Source organism: Dermacentor andersoni, chromosome 1, assembly GCF_023375885.2.
Source record: "Dermacentor andersoni chromosome 1, qqDerAnde1_hic_scaffold, whole genome shotgun sequence".
NCBI classification, from domain to species: domain Eukaryota; kingdom Metazoa; phylum Arthropoda; class Arachnida; order Ixodida; family Ixodidae; genus Dermacentor; species Dermacentor andersoni.
This window is the reverse complement of record NC_092814.1, coordinates 292,659,442-292,684,171: the sequence shown is the minus strand read 5'-3', so window position 1 is coordinate 292,684,171 and position 24,730 is coordinate 292,659,442. Positions and strand designations below refer to the sequence as shown.

At 45.2% G+C, this 24,730-nt stretch overlaps 1 protein-coding gene across 1 annotated transcript in view; it reads right to left on the bottom strand.

Annotated features, from left to right (window-relative positions):
- LOC126548564 (piwi-like protein 1) overlaps positions 1-24,730 on the bottom strand; it is a 153,946-nt gene that overhangs the window by 22,558 nt on the left and 106,658 nt on the right. The window contains exons 12-15 of the mRNA XM_050196791.3: positions 23,887-24,027; positions 18,559-18,672; positions 12,926-13,114; positions 4,083-4,295 (exon numbers count right to left, since the gene is read on the bottom strand). Coding sequence (XP_050052748.1) covers positions 4,083-4,295; positions 12,926-13,114; positions 18,559-18,672; positions 23,887-24,027 — 657 coding nt within the window. The remainder of the gene's footprint in view (positions 1-4,082; positions 4,296-12,925; positions 13,115-18,558; positions 18,673-23,886; positions 24,028-24,730) is intronic.

Genomic DNA, 24,730 nt, shown 5'->3' with positions numbered 1-24,730 from the left:
TGAAAGCAGTATGTGCTTGCTGGTTCATAAATTAAACGTGACCTGGCTGCTATAAATGTATCCTTTAAGACAGTGCTCTGTAAAACATAGGTATGTTGATAATACAGCAGAGCCTAATGTGATAGGTACACCCTCCTTTACCTCCCTAATGGAATGCCAATATTTTATACCCGTCACAAGAGCACTTTGAGTAAGTGCACTTCGCCGCTAGTGTCATTCGCAGGGTGCCACACAGGAACGCTTAATGACACTTACTACAGACACACTCATCGGCGAAGCGTGTAGCCTCGTTAGCAATGAGTAACAAAAAAGTGATATTGAAGGCAGAGTCATGAGTTATTTTCAATAACATTTTTTTTATATTCCTAATGTAACAAGGTAATAAAATGTGCCACACTGAAAAAAAAAACAGCAAAAAAAAAAAAATACTCTCGCTCTCTGGCTGTTTACGGCCACGCTGCACAGTTGTTTGGCGGAACCAGTCATTTGAACTGGTACTGGTAAAGTCACCGTCGCTGCTGTCGCTTGTTTGTAAATGCTGTTTTTTACAATAACAAAGCGCTTTTGGGCACACATTTTTAAGTTAACAAATATATGGTTTGCCTTCCGACTCCCGATCACCACCGCCACCAATTTGAAAGACCACTTTTCTTTCTCGTATAGAAGCGCAGCACCAAAGTGACACTCAGCATGATGAAGTGCACTTGCTCAAAGTGCACTTTAGTTTGCTGGTGTGACACGCGTATTATTCTTTAATTTTTGAATTGTTCCCACAACACCATTATTTTCAGATTATACAAGTCTGCTAATGTTAAAATATTGGCAAGTTTGACAAAATTAATGCTATCTGCACAAATGCAGTGAAACGTCGGTGATACGATCATGCCTGGTATTTTGGGGTGATACGAATTCGCACAATTCCCCAGCCGAAGCGCACTGTATACTATGAGCTACATTTCAGATGTCTCAAACGCTCCCCCGAGCCAGTTCGGGTGATACGAATGACAGAGCTGCGACAGCTGCGACCACTAGCAGCCTAGCATGCCAAGGCAGCTCGGCAGGCGGACCGTGCACCTGGTGCACGGGGGGAGGCCAGCAGAAGGCAGCCGATAACACAGCAGCAACTGTGCGCACAGTACGGAGTGGAAACGAACCAGCGAATAGCGAGCCGTGACGGCTGCGACTGCCGGCAGCAAAGTGGTGAGGAGGCTGCGCTGAGCATGCCGAAGTGCAAGCTTACCATTAAACTTCTTTAGAACCTCATTGGTATTCAGTACAATAGACCGTCACTAATTGAGTAGTTTTGGAGGAAAAAAAGTCAATTGATTCTATTCAACGAAAATTCTATTGAAAAAAAAAAATTTTCCAGACCTTTACTTACTAGAACTGAGCTGAACTGAACTAATCAGTGCTGGCATGCCAACTTAGTCTTCCCTTTTGTAAGAGTAGACCATACTGTATATCTTGATTTCTATGAATCCGAGTTACTGATAGCTTGCGACATTCTTGTTATGCAATGCTAGGAGACTGCCGAGCTTGTGCAGCACCATATTTACGTGGCCAAAATTTGTAACAATTAGGAGGGGACGTGGCTTTGAAAATCAACTTCCTTATTTCTTTATGGATTTTGATGAAAATTGGCATAAATGTTTAGGGTGTCTCCTTGATGCTTCCATAAAAGTTTCAGAGCGATATCTTGAGAACATTTTATTCAATTTGTTGAGCAGAATTTTTCTCCCTCTAACTTTCTGGAGAGCCTGGGGAACATAAAAAAATGTGATAGAAGGCTTGTTAAGTATTGACTGCATAGCTAAATGCGTGCTGAAGGTCGTGACATTCTTGCATTTTTTTTTTCACAGCACAAATTTTTTGGAGTGCCATATTTTATGTTACCTTCGCATCAAGCACACTTTCGGGGTAGACGAATAGCCATATCGTAAACTTACAAAGGGTCAAGATAAGAAAGCGAGAATGTCACGACCTGCACTTTAGCCCAAGGAACGTGACAAAAAAAAACGGAGTCAAGATATGTTAAATGGTAACAAAGAAATCAGCTCCAGAAACTGAGCAGAAAGGCAGAAAAACAGTTTTGAGAAAACGGCTCTCAAAGTTTCACCTTCTCTTCAGTCCTCTAAAAGGCACCAAATTTGTAGTCCTTGGGGTGTTTTGTGATGTAGGGCTTGTACATGTGGCCTCTAGTCTGGTGTGTTCCCCCCCCCCCCCCCCACCCTTTTCTTTTTATAGGGGATTCTTTGCTGCTGCTGCTCTACAAAGAGCATGGTGCCTAGCTTTCAAACCAAGTGACGTGCAGAACTCGTATGTGGGCATGAATATAGTTCCAGTGTACATTCAGGCAGCCTGTACCCGCAAGGCTGCCCGATTGATAGCAATCTCCAGTACAATTAGTGAGGCATTTTTTTTTCTTTTTGGCAGAACTGATCATGTTACTGAATGAGGGCTCTGAGGGTCAGCAGTCATTGTCACCTGACAATGGCTGTGGAACTTAGGATCAGAGAGCCAGTGATAGATATGCAGCTGCTAGGTGCTTTCCAGAATTTTACTTTTGTATGATGCCTCAATCACTTCTGCAGCCAGGTGTGTGCCAGCTCAAGGGGCCTAGTGAACAGAGCTCATGATGAGGTTCTCTTTATGAAGGGGTGGTATGATAGATATTGCTACGAGCTATCGTGACAATATGATAATAGAGTGAACGTGCAATATGCTTGGTTGCGGGTCCGATGTGCCGATGTGCGAAACGCCTAGCCACAGATAGAAGGAGCCGACGCGCGATGTGCTTAGTCGCGCAGTTCGAGGTGCCGACGCGCGAAATGCCTAGATGCGGGCTCCAGGAGTGGACACTCGATCCGCTTATTCGCGCAGTCCGAGGTGCAGACGCGTGAAATTCCTAGCTGCGGGCTCGAGGAGTCGACACTCGATGCGCTTATTCGCGCAGTCCGAGGTGCCGACGGGCGAAATGCCTAGACGCGGGCTCGAGGAGTCAACGCTCTATGTACTTAGTCGCGCAGTCGGAGGCGTCGATGCACAAAATGCTTAGGTGAGGGTTCGAGAAGTCCACGCGCGATCTGCATGATCGCCGAGTCGGAGACTCCCTATGCGCGAAATGCTTAGCCGCGTGTCCGAGGATTGCGTGCGTGATGTGCTTGGTCACGAATTCCGAAACACCCGAGTGCTGAAAGGCTTAGCCACATGTCCGAAGATAGCACACGTGAATCTCGCGAAGTCCGCGTCGCCGATGCTCGGTATGCTTAGCCGCGAGTCTGAAACGTCCACAAGCATAGGGATCGGCCAAGCTACTGCGCTTTCCGCGTAGCGCCCGTTTTCACACGTCGAGATTACGGCGAGCGGAGATGTCCAGACTCGCGAGGTGCAAAGAGCCGTGCAGACGACGCGAGCGCCGGACCAATGACGAACTGCACTGGAGTCACGTAGCGGGCGCGGCCAATCGCAGACTGCGACACGACCTTCAGTCATTTGCTTTTGTGTGCTTGTTTCTGTATGGAGGAGGTAGCTGAAGCGGCATATTTGAAGACGAAGAAATGCGCTTTCTAACGAGACCAAGATGGTGGCGCTTGGTCGCGCTGTTCCGGAGATATTGTGGCTTTAAAAATGCTGTTCTTTTTTTATTTCCACGAGATTTTTCGCCACCTTGGCTGATAAAACAAATATTTTAGAGCACTTCTAAGTGGTTTACAGTGATGATATTTGAGTATCAGATAGAAAAAGGGTTATAGAAACTGAAAATGTGATATTCAAAAAATCAACTTTTTGGCAATTTTTCGCGATGCCAAAGCCCAACTCCCCCCTTAAATATTTAAAAGATTTTCTGATATTCGATTTGATATTTGGCTTTTCTTTCATGATTAAATCAGATATTAAATTTGAAACCTATTATTTGGTATTTGCCCACCCATAAAAGTAATGTTTAACATTCACAAAAATCATCTCAAGCATACTCTGCAAGATTTTCCTGCACTGCAGTTGAGCAAAACATTTGTCTTTACATTGCGAGCTGCAGTAAATTATCATGCAAGTAGAAAGAAGGCACATGCTTGCATGCCCACCATGGGAATGTCCACTGCCCAGAGCTCTCCGCCAAGCTTGCAGTTGATCTGCAGGGCAACTTTTTGTGTGACACTACGCAGCTTTTGCTGCTGTCCAATAGTGTTAGAAATGATGACTTGTGATGGCACAGGCATGTCCACACAGCACAACCGTTTCACTGCACTGTATCGGTCATCTCGTGATGTGGGAAAGATGATCACAATGATCTGCACCTGCACAAATGAAACAGCAGCTTGTGTACAAACCCATGACAAAAAGAAAAATACTACCATCACTGCAAATCTGCCAGGCCTGATTGCATCCCATACAAGATTTTGAAGCGTTATGCCAAATGAGTAGAGATAAATGCAGTATTTATATACAATCCTTCCTTTGAACAGCAGTGTTTGCCACCTGATCAGTTAGTGCAGTGGTGGAACACCCATTTGACCTTTTGGCTCACATCCTGGCACAGGTAAAACAGTGATTTGGCACAGTGAAAAGCATTTTTGGCACAGTGGTCCATACATCAGATGGTCTCAATTTTAACTGAAATAGTCAATTAATATAACGGAGCCAACTTTATGCACATTACCAAGGCATATGAAATAAAAATTGCCATACTAGTTTCTATAATATGTAATAATATGAATGACTTTCCCTGTGCGAATTTTGCGGTATAAAGATACTTCTATTTCTCCTTGCAACAGGCATTTGCATATACGCGGCGCTTCAAGCGAGCAAGAAAAAAAAATATGAAGAAAAGATTGTGAAGTAAAAGCATGTAAGGACGCCCTTGAGCATGCACTACTAAACCGAAATTAGTTAAAAGACAGTTTTTCTGACAGCTAACATACAAAGTCTCTCCTGCATAACTGTGCCATGGATCACTAGAAAGCTGTTTAAATTACAACCATGAGAATCTGCACTTCCGACCATGCACGGTTGCAAGAGAGGTCCCCCTAATATGCAAATTATGTGTCAGCAGTTGAGTATAAGTATTACGAGGCACTTACGAAGCACAAATAACCACACAGTGGCAGTACATTGCAACTTATGCTAAAGCGAAATGCAACAAATGAGCAAAAACTTACAAAAACCACAAATGGAGGAATGACGACATTGACATTGACTATATCCATCGGCTACAGCCACTCCAATGACTTGCAGGATGATGATGATAGCATAATTTAGGTTTTGGTTTCAGTTTTCATTTTTATGTTTTCTTTGGAGCAGGTTTGGCACAATTTTGCTCTAAAATGCCATTTTGGAACAGGAAGGTGCGAGGACTGCTCATGGTGCAATTTTGGAGCAATTGCTGTAGCTGTTCCACCACTGGTTAATGGCTAATGTTCAGAAGTTTGGAAAAAGAATAGTGTCGTAAACTACACGCAAACTTCAGATCCCTTGTAGTTGCGGTAACATACTCAAGCGCTATGAGAAGACTTATTTAGCTATACCAAGGCATCCAGTATTACTCCGAATCAGCATAAGCTCTATACTTAAGTAATCCCCTGTTATCCAAATTAAGCAGTTTATTTTTCAGAGGTAAGGAATGCCCCTAAAAACAAACATATGCCTTGACATGTCATGTCCAAAATGTTTTATCTTCCACACTTCAAGCTTGCCAATGAACGGCAGTAGAACACCACTGATATGTTCCACATTTGCACATTTTCTCTCGGTATAATGTCACTAAAGCCCTGTCCCAGCAAAGGGCTCCTAGATGCCAATTTCTGACAATAACCTTTGATATGTCATCGTTACCACACAATACATTAAGACTCGGGCGTATAATTACAAGAAGAACATCAAGTTTACAATGTATAAATAAATTATTTATCAAACAAAAACGTCAACGGCACTGGACACCTCAGATGCACACTTCAGACTACCACAAACGTGCACTTTCGAAACGCCACAGTCTTGCCAGGTGTAGTCTTGGCATAAATTTCATAAATTTTGTAAACCTTACAGCTTCGTCGATATTCAGTTGGTCTGTATTCAGACTCTGCTTTAAACGACTGCATGCCGATTTTGCCAATGACTGCATGCCAACGACTGCATGCCTTCAATGCAAGAGCGGCTAGAACCCAGCGCACACAAAGGTATCAGCTGTCTGCAGATCCCTTTCAACATACAGCGCACGCGACCGTGCAAAGTACGCACTTCTTGGCGAAGTCGAACCCGCCCTCCCTCCCTGCTTTCCTCCATATATGGCGTGTGATCGTCAGTTCCCCTTGCGTCCAGTCGCGAAGTGCGCAGTTGCTGCCAAAGCAAAGTGGCGCCTCTCTCCCTCTCATCGCCTCCAAAGGTTTTCGCGTGACGGAATACGGCGCGGTTTGCTCTCTGCTTTCTCTTTTGCACAGGCCACATTGAACCACGATCGTCGGCTTCCCTCGCCTGCTTTCACTCGCACATACAGCATACAAGTGGCAATGGTGTTATCAGCCTTGGACTTTATAGGGAACATCATGGCGACACCAACAGCAAAAATGCACCGGAGTGTCCATATAATTGTTATCACAATAAAAGTATTTTGAATTGTGTGTGTCTGTGCGTGCATGCAGTATGCACTCGTTACAACGGACCCGTGCACAACATACTTTTGGATATAATGGATCTTATTTCAGCCTTAGTTTGTTCTATGTATTTTATTAATGCAACAAAGTTAACTTCCAACAGACCGCGCTACAATGAAATATCGGCTACAGCGGACAAAATTAGCGGCAATTTTCGTCAAATTCGTGTGTATAAAATGGACGTTTTCCATATCGACATGGGCTGACATCAGATTTGCGAGGGTCGGCCGATTATCGTGGCTCAATATCATGCGCGCGAGGGAGGAAGGCGGGGCGGAAATGCACCGCTTCCTCCGGTCTTCAGGTGGCACGTTTCCTCTCCTCCGGCAGCTGCTGCTGACGGCACGGGCGCCTATCTTGAAAGCAATCTGTGATGTGGACAAAGTGCACGCCCACGTGGGTGCCGTATCTTTAAAAGCGATCTGTAATGCAGACAAAATGCGCTCAGTGCCAGTAGCTTCATACGTGCTGTGCCTTCGGCGTTTAGTTCGTGTTGAAGCGAGAGACAGCACGAAGGTCATTTTCCTCACTGCTGCTGCCGCACTTACGTGGATTAATTTGCTATTGCACTCGATGTTTCACCTTTCAACGAAACGGCAACTTTTTTTTTTTACTTTGGATGTTCATCGCTCACTCATTGCAATAAGGTTGTTAGACATTGCGAGAAAAGTTTCGGAAGTGAGGTGTTTCAGATATTACGGACTTCAGATAAAATGGTAGTCTTTTGTTGGATTATAAGAGTCCCTTGTAACGAGAGTCGACTGTGTGTGTGTCTACGTACACACACACACACACACACATGTTGAATTCCAATGGCGGAGTCGGAGCAGCCGACGGACTCCGCGAGCGAGCACTCGACTCTGGCGCAGAGCAACGCCTCCAGATCCGCGAGTGGAACACAACCTGCGCTGCCGGAGCAAGGCGGAGCAAGGCGGAAGCGGAAGTTCTATCACAGAGTTACCCAGGATACCTTGCGTGTTGTCATTTCCTTCCACTGTTTGCTCCCAGCACCGCCGCACCGGTCACTTGTCTCTTCAGCGCCGTTCACCGTTGTTTTTTTAAAAGTGCGGAATGGATATCTCGCCAAGCGTGCAGCAGCTTTTGCTTCCTCACAAGTCGTGACCGGTGGCGCCTCCCAGCAGACAAGCGTGGTAAAGGAAATACGTCACACAGAGTTCCGGTCCACTCCGCCGATTTCGGCGGAGCATCTTTTTCTGCTCCACGGACCGACTCCCGCTCTGAATCCCCTCCGACTCTCTCATTGGAACACCTTACTCCTGCCCTCACTCTGCCATTGGAACAAACTTGCTCCGAAACGAGCAGAAAAACTTGCTCCGACTCCGCCATTGGAATTCAACAACACACGCACACACCCAAAGGCCACATTCAAAAGCCATTTTTTGCACAAGATAGATTTTTGTTTACGTTTTACGTATGCCAAAATATTCATGAACATCTTGCAAAATAAATTCTATTCCTATCATCATTAGTTTGAGAGTTACAGCGAGTTTTCCAACCCATACTCCCAAATTGTGAAACCGAAACCACATTGCATCGGTACCGAAATTCAGCACTATTTTGCGCATACACACACACACATGCATTATATATATACAGTGCAGTCCACTTATAACGATATCGAGAAAGACGAAAAATATGATCGTTATAACCGATGATCGCTATATCTGGACTGCAGTTATTAAAAAAAAAAAAACGCGGAACATACCTTTGCAGCTTCGAATTCGCTACTTGCTCTAAAGAATAGATGATGTAGAAAGTAGGCCGTGAAAAACAAACTTTATTTCTAACGCCAATGACCGTGTCAAGGGTTAGGCGCGCCGAAATAGTCCAAAATCGCACTTGCTGTTGCAGCTGCTTCAGCTTCACAACCGCGGTGTGCATGGATTCCAGCTGCTGCGCGAACACTGGCGGCAATCGTTCAGCATGCATAAAATCAATTAAGGAGTCGATCGACGACAGTGCACTTTGCGTGAACATCGAGGTCGGGTCAAGGAGCCACTGTCAATCTCGTCACTGTCGCTGCTGCCGTCGCCACCGTCGCACAACTTTGCCGTCTGTCGAGACAGCACATCGGCGATCGCCTCGTCGGTGACCTCATCGCAGAACGAGGCAGCACTGTCTGCAGTCAAAAACTCCACCATCGACGCACCACCTGTGTCACCAGTAGGAACGAGCTCCCAGAGCTCGGTTATGTCAGCGGCTTCCACCGTGTTGGTCTCAGTGGGTTGGGGAAGTTCGTCCTTACGCACAAAGCCCGCATTTTTGAAGAAATTGGTGATGAACCACTGGTAAAGCGCCTCTTTAACATTGGCGTACAAAGGGTCTCTAACCCCTTTTCCGCTGATCGGCATGGCCGCTGATAGCTTCTGCCTTCACAATCGCGGTGCTCCTGGTTTTCAAGATGGTTGATATCGTTAACTGGGCGAGCTCATACTTCTTCACAAGGACGCTCACCTGAAGCCGCATCGAGAGTCCTGCAAAATATCCATCTTCGTGTCAAGCGACACAGCTTTGCGCTTTGTCGGCGCCATCTTCGAACTGGGTTGAACCGTTGGTTGCCCGCTGCTTCGGTGGCGTCAGCCTCCTATCGCGAGAGAGAGAGACGCGAGACGGGCGCCACCGCGCCGCATTGCTTGTCGCTTTTTGTTTTTGTTTTTTCTCTCTATCTTTCGGAGCGACTGTGGCCGACGCGCATGAAGCAGCTAGCGCCATCTTGTGGCGCGCTGCGCCTACTCAGCTATTCTCCGGTGCGCCGGGGCGGGGCGGGACGCGCTACGCGGTAATGGCGGCAGATACGAACTTACGGAGGTAAACATCGCCTCGTCTCGACATCGTTCGTTTCAGGGAACTAAGCAACGCAAATGTTACGATTATTTGGCACGGAAAACGCCGTCCAGACGGCAAAATTTTGATCGTTATATCCGATATGCGGTGAATAACCTATCGTTATAAATGGTTTTTTTCCCCATAGACCTAATGCATAAAATGACACTCTCATGTCGACCCATCGTTATAACCCATATATCGTTATATGTGGTATCGTTATAAGTGGACTGCACTGTATATTTGAGTATAGGTTGGAAACCTTGTTGTAACTCCCAAACTAATGATGATAGGAATATAATTTATTTTGAAAGATGTTCATGGATGTTTTGGCATACATAAAACGTAAATAAAAAGAATCTATCTTGTGCAAAAAAATTGGCTTTTGAATGTGGCCTCCCACCTTAGGCTACCTCAGTGCGTGTGAAATTTGAGCTTAATCTCTACGCAAACACTAACACACTAACAAACGTGATCGTACCATGTCACCATTCATGCAAAAAATGCAAGCGGATATTACAGCTACAAGTTATGAAAGCAACTCATTAGGCTAAGAAAGCGCAATTACGTTGTGTACGGGTCTCGAAGCTCATGCTACCGGTATACATGCAACATGTGCATCACTACGTGGAACGCGCGTCTCGGACAGACAGCTCGTTATATCTAAAAATGTCACCATCTAATTGCGCACATCAAAAAGCAAACATTCAATCTTGACAACAGAATTAACACTTTAAGACAGCGCATATATATACCCAGAAAAAAAATATAATTTCTAACTCAATGTGAAAAACACACCAAGAATAAACATAATCGACAAAAAGAAACTTTTGCAGACATTTTGTTCAGCAATAGGGGAACACCCCAGGCAGGAAACTGGTAGTGGGCTTCACCCCAAGCCACCTCAGGCTTCATTTTGAATTTGTGCAGGCAGCTCTCGCAATATGTGAACCATAAGTGTACATTTCATTTGCTTTATATCTCATGTGTGACACCATTGCAGCCAGATATTTTACATTCGTCGGTCTCATTTGACCGTGCTTTCAAAAGAAAGTGAGTCACGTGCCAAACTTCTTATGCTTGCTACCTGTCACTTCTTAAACGATGCTTGCTACCTGTCATTCAGTGTTAGCTGAAGACATCTAGTCAGAAGCTTTATACTCAATACTAAAACTCTGCAAGCTTTTTTTTTTTCCTGGTATGTCGCACGTAGGCAACACTCGTCAATAAAGGGTTAAGGGATCAACATATGTGAAAGGGAATTGACCAAGCTCCAATTGTATATCACCCAAACTACTGGCGAGAAACAGCCACATGAAATATGATATACTTCTTTGCAAGCACATTCATTCACATGAAAGGCGAAATCCACTTTTTCACTACACCCAGAAAAGAGAGTGACAGATTTCGTGAAACGCATCAAAAAAGAAGAAAAGCAAGCATATGGCCTGATCGCTGTGCTTGTCTCCTAAAACAAAAACACGAAAACTCAAGTAGCAGCAATTACATGGCTCATGAAAAGCTTGCATGATGGGACAGAAAGCACGAAGTAACAAAAGTTATAGCTAAATGCACAATATTTGCAGTCTGGAAAGTGCAATGTATGCAGAAGTGCACGGCATCTTTCACAAAACCGTAGCAGACTCCACACATCTTTTTCAGACAGCCAATCTGCTAGCGGCTAGCACTGGTCCAATCTGTTCACAGCTCAGAGAGCATGCGAACAGTCCGCAACTTCCGGTCCCTGAAAAATCAACGGGTTTCTAGTTGCTCTCAAGACTGATGGGCAGAGCTTCCGAAGCTGCCCGCAAAAACTGGATGCAGGACGGCGGTCCTAAGCAGCCCAGGACGATAAGGGATGGATAATAGAAAAGGTCTACTGTTTGCCACAACAGCTACGGAGAAAACCACAGTAACAATCGACGCGATCATAGATGGCAACTACACAGCTCTGAAGGCACACGGCCAACGCGGCGGTGTCATGCACAGCGGTAAACACAAGAATAAAGCTATAAATGCTCAAATTGGCATGAATATTTGATTCCCATACTGTCTCTGCTGATGACTATGGCAATGCTGACTCCCAGATTCATTCCAGTAAGATGCTAGCACAACTTTCACTCTTTTGCATCGCATATTTTTGGTGCTCCGCACTCACCATGCTTCGATGATTGTCCGAATTAACTGCCGTATGGCTGAATACGTCTGAATTAACGAGTTTCAGGCCATTATATAATGCATGCACCTGCCGGGAGCAGCAGAAAAAATTATCCTGGCCTGCCTGCCAGCAGCGCTTGCTCAGACAGCCAATCAGAGGCTCTTGTGCCCTCGTCGTGCAAGATGGTAGAAGTGTGAGTGGTCTCAAAGCTTTTCTGGTTCATTGTGTTTGGGCCTTGTGGACCTTCTCCTGCAGTGCTGCCGTGATTGCTAGTGCGAAGCAACAAAATTTGCCTTTCGCTGTGAAGCTCGAAATTATGAGTAGAGTCGAACGTGGTGAGAAGTTGGATGTCGCCGCAGTGTGCAAGATTCCGAGGAGCACTCTCAGCACAATCTTGAAAGAAGGAATGTTAGGACTAAAGCAGATAAACTCGCAACTTGTTGCCTGTCACACCCGACGCGTACGCACAGCGTCGTCGAGGTGGCTGTGTGCAAGTGGTTTATCCGAAATTGATTCAGAAGTGCCGGCTTCCGCGTGCCTGGTGCAGACTCTGAAAATTCTGATGAGTGCGAAGAAGCCATTGCCAGTGTCGCCGTAGTTTGGAGCGAGCTGTCAATTTCTGGAAGCCGTTGACAGATCAACAGTCACGAGTGTGTGAGTGCGGATCATGGTGTCGCGCCCACGGGAGAGCCCGAAAACGAAAACTACAATGCCGACAGCATACGGAGCACAAGTGATAGTGGACACAATGAGGAAAGCAACAACGATCCTTTGCCAACATCATCCGAGGTGATTGGTGCACTCGCACTAGTCCAGAGCTTCTGCGCAAATGTGGAAGGTTGTGGCCTCAGCTGCTTTGACTCTTTAGACAATGTGGAGAAAAGCATGCGTCACAAGCAGCAAAATTACCCAAGCAGAGGAAAATACAGGACTATTTCATGCGAAACTAAGCTAGTTTCATCAATAAAGTGCTTTTATGATGCCCAATTCTTTAGCAGGCTTATACTGAATTATGCCCTGTATCGACTTATAGGCGTTTTTCTTTTTTTGGCAAGTTCAATATAACCGGGTTCAACTGTACCAACATGTAACCTAAACACCCTGCATGGCCTGCCCCACACTGCCTGGCTCACCATAGTGTCAGATGATTGCTCATTGTAAGATGCCTATATGCTAGCATGCTACTAAAGCACTGATAGCATACAATGTCGACCGTTGAACTTTGAATTAGCCATAACACAGCGGTTATGGCAACACAGAAATGGTGCTGTGTACATACCATCTTGCTGAGCACGTCCTTGATGGCACGAACATATGAATCAGTGCTGTCATTGGGCAGTTCACGAAACTGTGGTGGCCGCACACTAATGCCCATAGAGGGGCACACCTTGGACATCATTTGTGTGAATCCCCGTGTACGCTCGCCGTCACGCCTTACGAAGATCACGACCCAGTTTTCAAGATGCACCTGTAAAAAACCAGACACCAGTGAGCAGGAGGGCTTAGTTTGAGTATTGTGCCTTATGCTGTATTGTGCCTTATAAATTAAATTGTGGGGTTTACCCAAAACAGCACAACGGATTACGAGGGACACTATAGTGGAAGGTTCTGGATTAACTCTGACCAACTCTGTAACATGCACCCAAATTTAAATACACAAGCGTTTTCGCATTTTGGCCCCATAGAATTGTGGCCAGGAATTGAATTCACGGCATGTTATGCTCAGCAGCAGAATGCTTTAACCAAAATGCTTGGCAACAAGCTTAGCCTACCGTGCCTCTACGCTGTTTTGTTCCTCATAATCTCATCAAGCTGTGAAAACTTTTAATTTGGCAAGGTGACTTTAACCAGCTTCGTAAAATTAATATCTCATCAAACGCCCAGTAATATGTGCAAGTGCAGATTAAAAATTAAATTCTGGGGTCTTACATGCCATAACGATTATGAGGCGCGTGTAGTGGAGCACTGCAGATTAATTTACACCACCTGGGTTTCGTTAACATGCACCCAATGCATGGTACACAGGCATTTTTGCATTTTATCCCCATCGAAATGCAGCTACTAGGGCAGGGATTATAAGTACAAGTTGTAGCACAGAGCTAATGAAATGCTCTGAAATATCAACTTTGGTAGCATACCAGCACACGAAACAAGGTGGGACACAAACAAGCACTGAACTTCCAACTGATCCCTTCACATTAGTGCACAATTTATAGTCAGATTGTATGATTCATGTATGTGCACAATTTATCGCCACATCAAGTTGACTTTACTTAAAACTTACTAAGAGAAAACAAAACAAATGCACGAGATAGTGCATCGCCAAGTACTATACCAACTACAGGTAAAAAGAAAATAAATTAAAAATAAAATAACAGTAAAACCTCATTAATTTGAAGTCTCCTAGACTGAAAGAAGAATTACTTTTAAGTGGGATTTCCAATTATCCGTAAAACAAGACATAAAAACCAGCCATAAACCATTATACAAAGGTGGCACACCTTTATTGACTGATGCTTACTACAAAGAACTACCATAAAATCAAAATTTCATATGCCACATGGTGTGCTGCTAAATTTTTCGGACTAATGTGCCCGCATGCAACATGTCGTAAACATAGCTGCCGCGAATAATGTTAATGCCGTTTATTCTGTCGCTTGTGCCCTCACTTTTGTTGAAGAGGCGGTTCCTTATCTTCCAAATGCTGTATGGCCCATGCGGCCACTGCAAGAAGTTTTGTCAACTTAGCACCAGACTGCAACTTTGGCCACCGACTCCCAATAAAGTCATGCTGGCTAGGCCAGGCTGGCGAGGGTGATGGGAGGGAACCCGTCATAGGAATTTTGCCCTTAATATGCTTGTAGACTGCATTGGAGATCGGGCGTGAGGTGTACACAGGCTGAACTGACAGCCTCAATGCATGAAGAGGAGTTTGGTTCAGCAGGCGATGAGTCGGCCGGCATAGTATCGGGAACACCTTTGCATGTGTGTTGGACAGAATGGCATAAGCTTGCGTGTGGAGTTGGACAAAAAGTCGAACCCACTTATAACAATATTCAAGTGCCACGAAGATTCCACTGTTATAACCGATAATTGTTATAACCGGGTTGCATGAAAAAATCTAAATAGGGGGATGGTAGAGCTGATGTGAGAAAACTATATAGGCGGGGAGGCCAGTGCCCCTCCCCACCACCTTCCTCTACCCGGCTTCTGATTGTGTTTAATCATTTTAACTGCTTCCTGGGCGCTTCGTTCGCATGTAACAAGCCGCGACTGTCGGTGTCAAAGAATGGCACTGCTTTCTGTTCTCAACGCAGTAAGCTTATGGTGCTCATCCTGGTTAATGTCATTAAACGTTTCTAAAATAAAACAGATATCTTTCACTCGTCGCACAGATCGCATTCCAACCACTTATATACTTAACGAGAATACTGTAGACCTAACAACAACATACAAGTACCTTGGTGTGCACCTTCAGTTTGACCTATCATGGCATCACCATATCGACCTAACCCTAGCATCTGCTAACCGCTCACTTGGTCTTCTCAAACAAAACCTCAGACACGCCCCTATGGACGTCAGACTCTGGAGTTTTGCGAGACGCGTAGCGCCACCTGCCGTTGCGAAGAGGCAGTAATTGAGTAGTGCGATGCCCGACTCTCTTGCTAAGTTGCCTATGCAGCTAGCGACTGCGAAACAACGATTTAACTAGATTTTGGTCCATATTGCGAGTGTTTTGCGCATTTAACACCCAGACAGAGAGCTATGGATTTCTACGACAGTCGGACGGGCCGCGCTTGCTGGCTCACTCTTCAGACTGATGGCGGAAACGACGGCAACCGGGATAGCTCCGCGCGCTACGAAGAAACGCCGCAATCGACGCTACTGTTGTGTTGTAAATTGCCATGAACGTGAAGGACGGAATAACAACGTTCAGTTTTGCCGATTTCCATCGCCATCGTATGAAGGGGAAAGGCGAGAGCGCTGGATACGGGCCGTTCAACCTGTTGGGTAATCGGATTACTTGCATTCCCCACAACAAAGCGGCTCGCATGAGAAAGTGCGACAATTTTGTTCTTCTGTAATTGTGTTGCATAGCCCTGACGGAGGACCGTGGTAACCAAGCGAAAACTCAAGAATCTGCAGCCGCCACTTCGCTGGTAACAGAAAAAACAATGTTGCGAACCATCCTGCTCAAGTGCTATCGATATCTCAACAAGGGGAATGGAGAGATTTGGCAGGTCAGCTTAACCAAACATTTTGGTTCGTTTATGAATTCAAAATCCTGTTCTAGAGCATCGTTGTATCGTGAGCTCATTTCTACTTTCGGTATTTTGTATGTTCTGCGCCGATACAACAAGCACGCTTCGCAATGGGCTGAGCCTGTTCGACTGCGTTTTTCAAATGTGAGCAATAAAGTTGCTGTAGCAGCACAGGATGTGTAATTGCGAAGTAACGCACGTGTGTAAAGAAAAATATTTCGCGTCTATTTACGTTTATTTGTGCGCGCTTGTTGCTCGAAGGGTCTGCGAAAAGTTCAAATTAAGGTACTGAGCGATTCTGTAGCTCCTGCGAGAAAAAAAGATGCAGCGCGTAGGCACTGTAGGAAGCTTACTTTCGTTATGATCGCGCGCTGTTTGCTGCCTTGGAAAACGTTTTCTGTTTGCTATCCTGGAAAAGACTATGAAAGGATTTACTCTGTAAATAATTGCGAGACAAAACATTAGTACCACCTCACCCCACGCAAGGCAGTGGGGTGAGGTGAGGGAGGAGGGGCGTTCTTCTCCGGCGGCTGCTAGGGTCCCTCAATGTCCTTCTTGCCCGCCGCTTCGTACAGAGTGGAGACAACCGCGGAGTCTACTACGGCGTTGGCCACGCAAACCGCGGACGCCATAGTAGATGCCTGTAGCGGACGCCGTAGGGACGCGTTGCCGGCGCTTGTGTGTCTTGAAAGCGGTCTGCGACGTGGCTAAAGTGCGCGCCTACGCGGGCCTCATCTTCAAAGCGATCTGTGATGTTTGCAGAGTGCGCGTGGTGCCGGTATCTTTGTATGTGCCGTGCTTTCAACGTTTCGTACGCTTTGAAGCGACATATGCATGGAAGTCAATTGGCTCGCAGCTGCTGCTGCGATTCCTAGCTAACTCCAGCATTTTCAGACAGTTTCCGCAGTCATGGAGTGATGTGTGTTCATGTTTACCTGTGTAGGCGCGACACTATGCTGGCTAATTTAGTTAAAACACGTTGTCGGGCTAGTTGGTTTGAATCCATAATAGAATGTGTAAGTGCAACTGAACAAGGACGTAGAAAGAAGCAGACACCCAAAGACAGCGCTGTCTCCGTGTGTCTGTTTCTTTCTACGTCCTCGATGAGTCACGATTACACATTCTATCATTTTTGATTTAGTTAGTAAGCAAATGTTTACAAGTTTATACGGCCGATAAAACTACTATCCTTACTTCGTACAGCTATCTATTAATTTGCTATCGCAATCGGTGCTTCGCCTTTCCGGCGGAACTGTGACTTTTTTTTTTATCGACAGAATGTCTGTTAAATAGAATGAAGTGCTTTTTTTCCCTCTGAAGGTGAAGAAATAGCAAAGTTGTTCTAAATATCAAGGGGGATTTTCTGTTTAATAGTTGGCCACACTGTGGTTAATAGCAATTTTCTATTGCTTAGGAAGTTTCTTCCAGATAACAAGAGGGATTTTGCATCTTCATGGCCAGATAGTCTCTATGGGTTATTGTCATCTACATGACAGACAAAAGTAGGGAACGCACATCATGTCACTCGGCACCACTCACGCGGTCATCAGCGCCGCATGGGTCAACCGCAGTCGGCGCTCACGGTAAACAGCTCTCAAATCAGGAGGCTCACAGCAAGTTTGCACAAAGGTCATCCATGCACCCGCTTTCATAGGAGAGGCGGTTTGTAGGCTTTCTGAGGGTCGTGCAACCAACCACTGTGAAACGATGTATGTTGATTTGATATGAATCCGCAACTTTAGTCAGTAACATCCGACGACACGTCTCCGATTAGGCTTGATGGAGTACACTGTGGATAATGGTGTAGCCATAACGAAAATTTGCCGCCGGCCGATGTAAAGCAGGCTGCAAACTGTGGGAAGCTCCTATAGGTAGCTCATCGGTGATCGGTCGCGAGACCATGCATACGGGTTAAACTGATAGACGTTAAAACGGCAATCGGGTTCGCAGTTGAGCAGCCGGCAACTACCGTGAGCATGCATGCAAAGTTCGCCTGTATTTTCACACATGGGTAGAAAGCTTCGAACTGTGTGAATCTGCATACGTGAACACTCTGAACTGTGAACATGTGAACTCGTGTATCTGATGCAATCACGTGCTTTCAAATGGTTATTTGGCCAAATCTTCACACATGCTTCCACACTTTCCACATACACTTCTTTTGTTGCTCCCTCTGTCCGTGTACCATTAAACATTTCGATCAGACCAGTCGACGTGGTCGAAGCTTGTACCAATGGATATCGTGCACCATGGGAATGCTGCCCATATCAAGGCACCGGCCACGGCTGTCTCATTCATCATAGGTACAGATTATTCAAGAAATTGAATCTAGATATTCAATGCAGACACTTATTCACATTCATTATGGGTGCCATCTGGTTTCAATTGTGCAAACTGCTTGCAGCAAAGCATCTATAGCGCCTTCCTCTGTGCCCGTTGCCAGGGGTTGCAAATTTGAAGGTTTTAATGTTCTTTTATATGATTATCTGCCCACATATTTTCTCCTTTTCAAAGTATTCTAGGTAGAGGCCTAGGTTATTTGCAGAGGCAGGCAGCTTGCATATGCAAAAATACAATCCAGTACAGAAGACCAAGACCTTTTTTGAAATCCATATGAAATAAATTACCAAGAGGAGCATTTACTACTTACAGGTTTGATCACAGAGTCTTGTGAGAGAAGACGGCCCCAGTCTGCTGTGCCATTATGATAGTGAGTCTTGGTTTTCATCATAACTTTCTCCTCTGGCAGGATGCGGCCTTCAAGCTACAAAAAAAGGGGAGTAATGGAGGGTCAGACACAAAGCTGCATATTGAATTTCACTCAGCTTTAGTGAGATTAGAAGAACTGGTGAGGCTTATACATTGCTGAATAACAGCCATGTCCTCTGCTATAGAGGTCTGCCTGATAAGAAGCAATACAGAAGAGGATTTTTAATCCATAAGGACACAGCGGGCAACATTGACGAATTCTACAGCATTAATGAGAGGGTAGCCGTAGTCGTAATCAAACTTAATAAGAAGTATAGATTAAAGGTAGTACAAGCCTACGCTTCAACATCCAGCCACAGCAATGAGGAAGTACCGTATTTACTCGCATAATGATCGCACTCGCGTAATGATCGCACCCCTGAATTTTATCGTCAAAATGCGATTTTTTTTTTATTTCCCGTGTAATGATCGCGCCCCCAACTTGCCGCAGCGATATGTCGTGTGCCAAGTCTAGCTAATAATGATCGCGCTTACTATCTGTCGTATGCTACGCGAACGACTCTTCAAGACAACCAAGCGGTCTGCACGCACCAAACATTCTTAAAGGGACACTAAAGCTAAACAATAAATCAGTTTAGACTAATGAAGCATTGTTTGAGAACCCTGCAGACAGTCATTTCAATAAAATAGTTTGATTATTAGAAGAGAAAATGAAGGTCCAAGTATCAGTATTTGAATTTCGCGCCGAAACCCCAGCGCCGGTACGTCAACGTGATGTCAGGGATTCCAAAGTATGTTTTTGCATTTGGGCCGCGTTGGCTGAATAAAGGTTCCCGAAACTTGCCATGTTTAATATTTGGTTCCTTTAGAGCACAATGTAATCAATCTCTACCGCTATATGTAATTAGCAGGCCCTAGAAGATGCCACCAAACTCCAAGACGTCACAGCCTCCAGGTGCGGGAACTTAAGTAGGCGTCACCACCAGTATTTAGTTCTTGCTCTTATTCTGGCTTACCAAACGTCTTATCGTTGTAAGAGTGGTGTTTTTGGTGTTGTAGAACGGTAATTTACTGATGTAGAAGAAATCATTTTTCACTTTAGTGTCCCTATAAGTAGATGACTCATTTCATCACTTTCCGTACTTCAATGACAAAAAGAGGTACAACCAAACTTTCCATTATTATGTGTAGGCTTCATAATGATTGTGGTCAACAACAAAAAAGATGCCTTTCGATTCTTCTCATTTGCACTCGTGGGCACGCAACAAATCGCGAGCAGCAACGATAGTAGCCATGTTTACACTGATACATTAAAAGTGTGCCCTATTAATACGCCGATGCTTGTAACACAGCTAAGATATTCGCCCACCCTTAGCAGAAACGTGTTGTACTAGGATAGTAGTGAAGACAGATGCCGCAGTTTCCGCAGCATGCCGGCCATGTGTTTCTATGTCACTGGCAGCTAAGCGCACCCATCTGTTTCTGTCCCCTCAAAGTGGACATGGCTACGTTATTGCCACAAACTTGCCGATATTAACGATATCATTCATTACTGATACGGAAGAAACTGTTTCAATGCACGTAATGTACTCACGAGAAAAAAAATAATAATGCGTTCGGCCTTGCTCCGCCGGCCGCCATTTTTGTTTTGGTGTCCCGCACCCAGCATCCCGCAGCAAATGCGGGACGAAAAAAAAATTTTTTTTTTCGCGGGAAATTTAACCCGCGTAATGATCGCACCCCTGAATTTGTGTCAATTTTTCTGACAAAAAAGTGCGATCATTATGCGAGTAAATACGGTAGATCAGTTTTATGAAGATGCTGAATTAGCAATGAGAAAAGTGCAAACTCGGTATACAGTAGTAATGGGTGACTTCAATGCAAAAGTGGGTGCAATGCAAAAGTGACTTCAATGCACAGAGAGTGTGTAAGAGTGGGGCTGAAGATTAATATGCAGAAGACAAAGATAATGATGAATAACTGAGCAAGGGAACAAGAATTCAGAGTGCCAGTCAGACTCTAGAGTCTGTGAAGGAGTACGATTACCTAGGTCAACTAACCAGAGGGAACCCCGAACATGAGAAGGAAATTCGCAGAAGAATAAAAATGGGTTGGATCGCATATGGCAGACATTGCGAGCTCCTGACTGGAAGCTTACCGTTATCATTGAAAATGAAGGTATACAATCAGTACATTTTACCGGTGATGACATATGGGGCAGAGACTTGGAGACTGACAAAGAAGTTTGAGAATAATTCAAGGACTGCGCAAAGAGTGATGAACGAAGAATGCTAGGCATAACTTTAAGAGACAGAAAGAGAGCAGTTTGGATCAGAGAGCAAACGGCTATAGACGACATTCTAATTGACATGAAGAGAAAAAAATGGCACTGGGCAGGCAATAGCTAAGAAGCACTAGCTGCTGCCACCAAAGGGGCAGATGGAGTTGCTACAGGACCACTGACTGTGACCCCTGTAGACTCCCGAGACCGATGTGGTGCGGCCCCCTGCCGCGCCACATTGGCATAGCTTACTTGAGGTAAGAGTGAAAGCCTCTTCCTTGCTTCGAAAAATGAAATCTTTTACTGTTAGAGCAATCACCCCCTTCTTCTTCCAACAGGGACATGATCGTGAATACGCTGGATGATCCCCTTTGCAGTTTACACAGCGTGGGGGAGCATTACAGTTTTCAGATGGGTGATCGTTGGCACTGCATTTCAAGCATGTTTCTTTGCCTCTACATGATTGTGATGCGTGACCAAACCTCTGGCACTTGAAACACCGCCTTGGGTTCGGTATGTATGGTCTGACATTTATCTTTAGGTATCCTGCGTCGAGAGAGGTGGGGAGAATACTAGTACCAAATGTAAGGATCACATGTTTGGTGGGAAGTTGTTCATTGTTTCTTCGGATTGTAATTCTTTGCACTTTGATCACATTTTGTTCTTGGAGCGCCTCGAGGAGTTCCTTGTCACTCAAGCTGAGAAAATCTTCCTCTGAGATAACGTCCCTGCAGGTGTTTAGGGAGCTATGGGTAGAAATCGTGACTGATTTCACCAATACTGGCGAGTTCGGACAGCTTTGCCACTTGTTCTTTGTTTCTCAGTTCTATAAGCAGGTCTCCGCTGGTTATTTTCGAGGCTTTATAGTCTTTGCCAATTTTTTCGATCAGGCATTTTGCCACCAAGAAAGGGGATAGCTTACGCATACTTAGTGTTCCTTCACTATGCAAGACGTGGTAACGTGGGAAGTTGTCTAGGTCGATTCGGAGGCTAAATTGAAAAGGTGCATCGGTGCGGCTTCTTTTCAGAGGCCGATCTAGAAGTCGCAGGAAAGCTTCTGCCATAACATGGCATAAAATTGGGTGGCGGTGGTAGCCACCCACCACCGAGACAAACAAGGGGACGCTACAGGTTCTGAGCAACCTGCAGACGCCCAGCTATGCACCCCCACTATAACCTAATGTATATAACCAAGACTGGATATATTACACACAATTAACCCTTGCCGCCAGGAAATTCGGAAGTAAGAAGAAGTGAGTAGAAGACAGGAAAGATTGAAAGTGAGAGAGAAAGAAAAAGATTCAAGAGGGGGACAGGAAAAGGCGACTGCCGATTTCCCCCGGGTGGGTCAGTCCGGGGGTGCCGTCTACGTGAAGCAGAGGCCAAAGAGGTGTCTTACCTCCGCCGGGGGGCCTTAAAGGTTCCAACACCCGGCATCGGCTCAACCCCCAGGATCCCCCTTTCCCCGGACACGGCTAAACCGTGCACGCCTACACGCGGGAGGGTCCAACCCTCCTGTGCTCGGGTACATGGTGTCGCAACACACCAAACGCCTGCTGACGCAGATGCCCCTATGGCTTCAAGTACATTTAAGCACATCTGCTGCACTGCTAGCAGGGATGCTTGAGGCCTCCTACGAGTATGCTTCATTTTACTTATGTGTTGATGTAATGCTTCCAAAGCGTTACGGCGTGGCTTTGCACTTACCCATATTGAGACACTAGACTACAGCCAGGAAGCAGCAACCTTTCCTACCACAAGTAAGTTTGTGTTCTCAAAGTCCTAAAACACGCATTTCAATGAGCACATAAACGAGCAATGCATAATGAAGCCCTCGATAAAATTTGATTGTCAAGCCACTAGAAGTACAACTGTCTATGTCCTGTGTCAGTAGTACCTTCTTTTTCCTATTCTGAAGTTTCATAAACCACGTAATGCTACAGCACCAACCTAACACACTTAACCAAGGTCCAAACGGTCAAAACATGTTCTTTCAACGTTTACGATGCCGTCACAGGGCTTCGACACTACACCCCGACACAAACATCATCCCAGCCACTGGCCCAGTGCACTATCGCCACTTCGAGCAACAAAACGAAGGCAGAGAGCTTTGCGTTGCACTGTCCCACTGCAGGTTATAGCAACTGCTCTTGGAGTGAAATCAAAACTGCCAGAAAATACTTGTAGACTAGTTTGCCAGTCAACAGAATGGCACTCCATAGCCTGTACTTCCCATAATTCCCATGATGGTTGAACGATCGCAGCGCCAGATTTCCCTCTATAGTTATACTAATATGAAACTCTACGCCACGGAGAAGGAAAAGTTGAGAGAGCACTGTGCAACACGATTGAAGCCAAAACGTATTGGCCCAACATGCGATCGTTAGGTCAGAGCACGCAGCAGGTTTTAGTGCTCCTGCTGTGCAGGCAAAGCCACAGCAGCGTAGCCTAACAAGCACACGTAGATTAGAAACGACTGGAAACCAAACATTCTCTGCCAATACACTGTTGTAAGAGGTCACACATGGTAGCAATATTGCAAGGGAAAAACGAGGAGAAAGGCTTCATGCAGAGTTCCCTATCTCAGGCTGGCTGTGCAATGTAATGCTCTCGCCTAGTTTATTTCCTTCCTTCATGCTGTCGCATAGAGACGGAGATGCATTCTGCAACGACTTATACGCAATTTCACGAAGATGATTGTATCAACACAGTCACCTGTAGAAACCGATGCGTCTGGTGCTGAGCTACATGAAATCTTGCAAAAGTTATTGTGCAAACTTCGTCGCCCATAGACCATCCACACGTCTGGTGCTGAGTGACGCAAAATCTCACAAAAGTGAGGTTTAGTTTTGCAGTGCATTTCCCATCTACGCTGTCATTTTGCTAAAACGAAATTCCCACAAAAGAAATTTTTTTCGTTTTCCCCATCGATTTTGTTAATGCAGGGTTCAGCTGTACAAACAAGAGCGTGCTGCCACCTTCACTCACATTCAAGGCACAGGACTGCAGCGTGACGCCCCAGTCGCCAAGCACCTTCATAGCATCCGGGCAATCATGCACTCTCTTCACATACTGGGTCAGGGAGTATTGCCGCTGATTTGGGTTCACTCTTGTGTGGCCTGCTATGTCCTACACAAAGAAAAAAGAATGCAGACACCGGTGACTGCACTGTGTCATGAGGCACTATGCTCTAGATCACATTACACAAGATTGGTGCATGCAGTACAACAAACATCATCAATGCACTGGTGCACAGGTTTTTAAAATTTGACAGATAAAAAGAAATGAACATGCAGCGCTTTAAGAAAATTTTTTTATCCTAAAGGCTCAGGTTCCACTAGGATTTGACAATGGTTAACTGAAACTTTTTTTTAATTCAAGGCACAACAACGTGGAATCTTGAACGAGGACACAAAAACAAAGCAGACAAGGACAAGTGCTGACTTTCAACTGGGAATCTTTATTGCCCACAAAATATATATGCATGTTATGGAGTTTAAAGGTGCCCTGAACCCCCTTTTATATAAGTCGAGAAATGCATTTGAAGTTAAAATGGACTATTTCAAAATTAGGTTGCCGTAAACAGTACTTCAGTGTCTTTAGCAGAAGCGAGTTACAGTCAACTCCTATTAATTTGAAGTCATTTCATTGAAATTTTCAGTTAATTAGAAGTGGTCCCACCAGTTTTGCATGCAACCCTACAAAAATATTGCTGAACAATTCGAAGTTAAAAGTCGCCCATAATATTGGTTAATTAGGCGTTACTTACCAATCAAGAACCTCAAGGCAAACAATTTTTTCAAATGCCAAAACAGCTCCCTGTACTGCACTG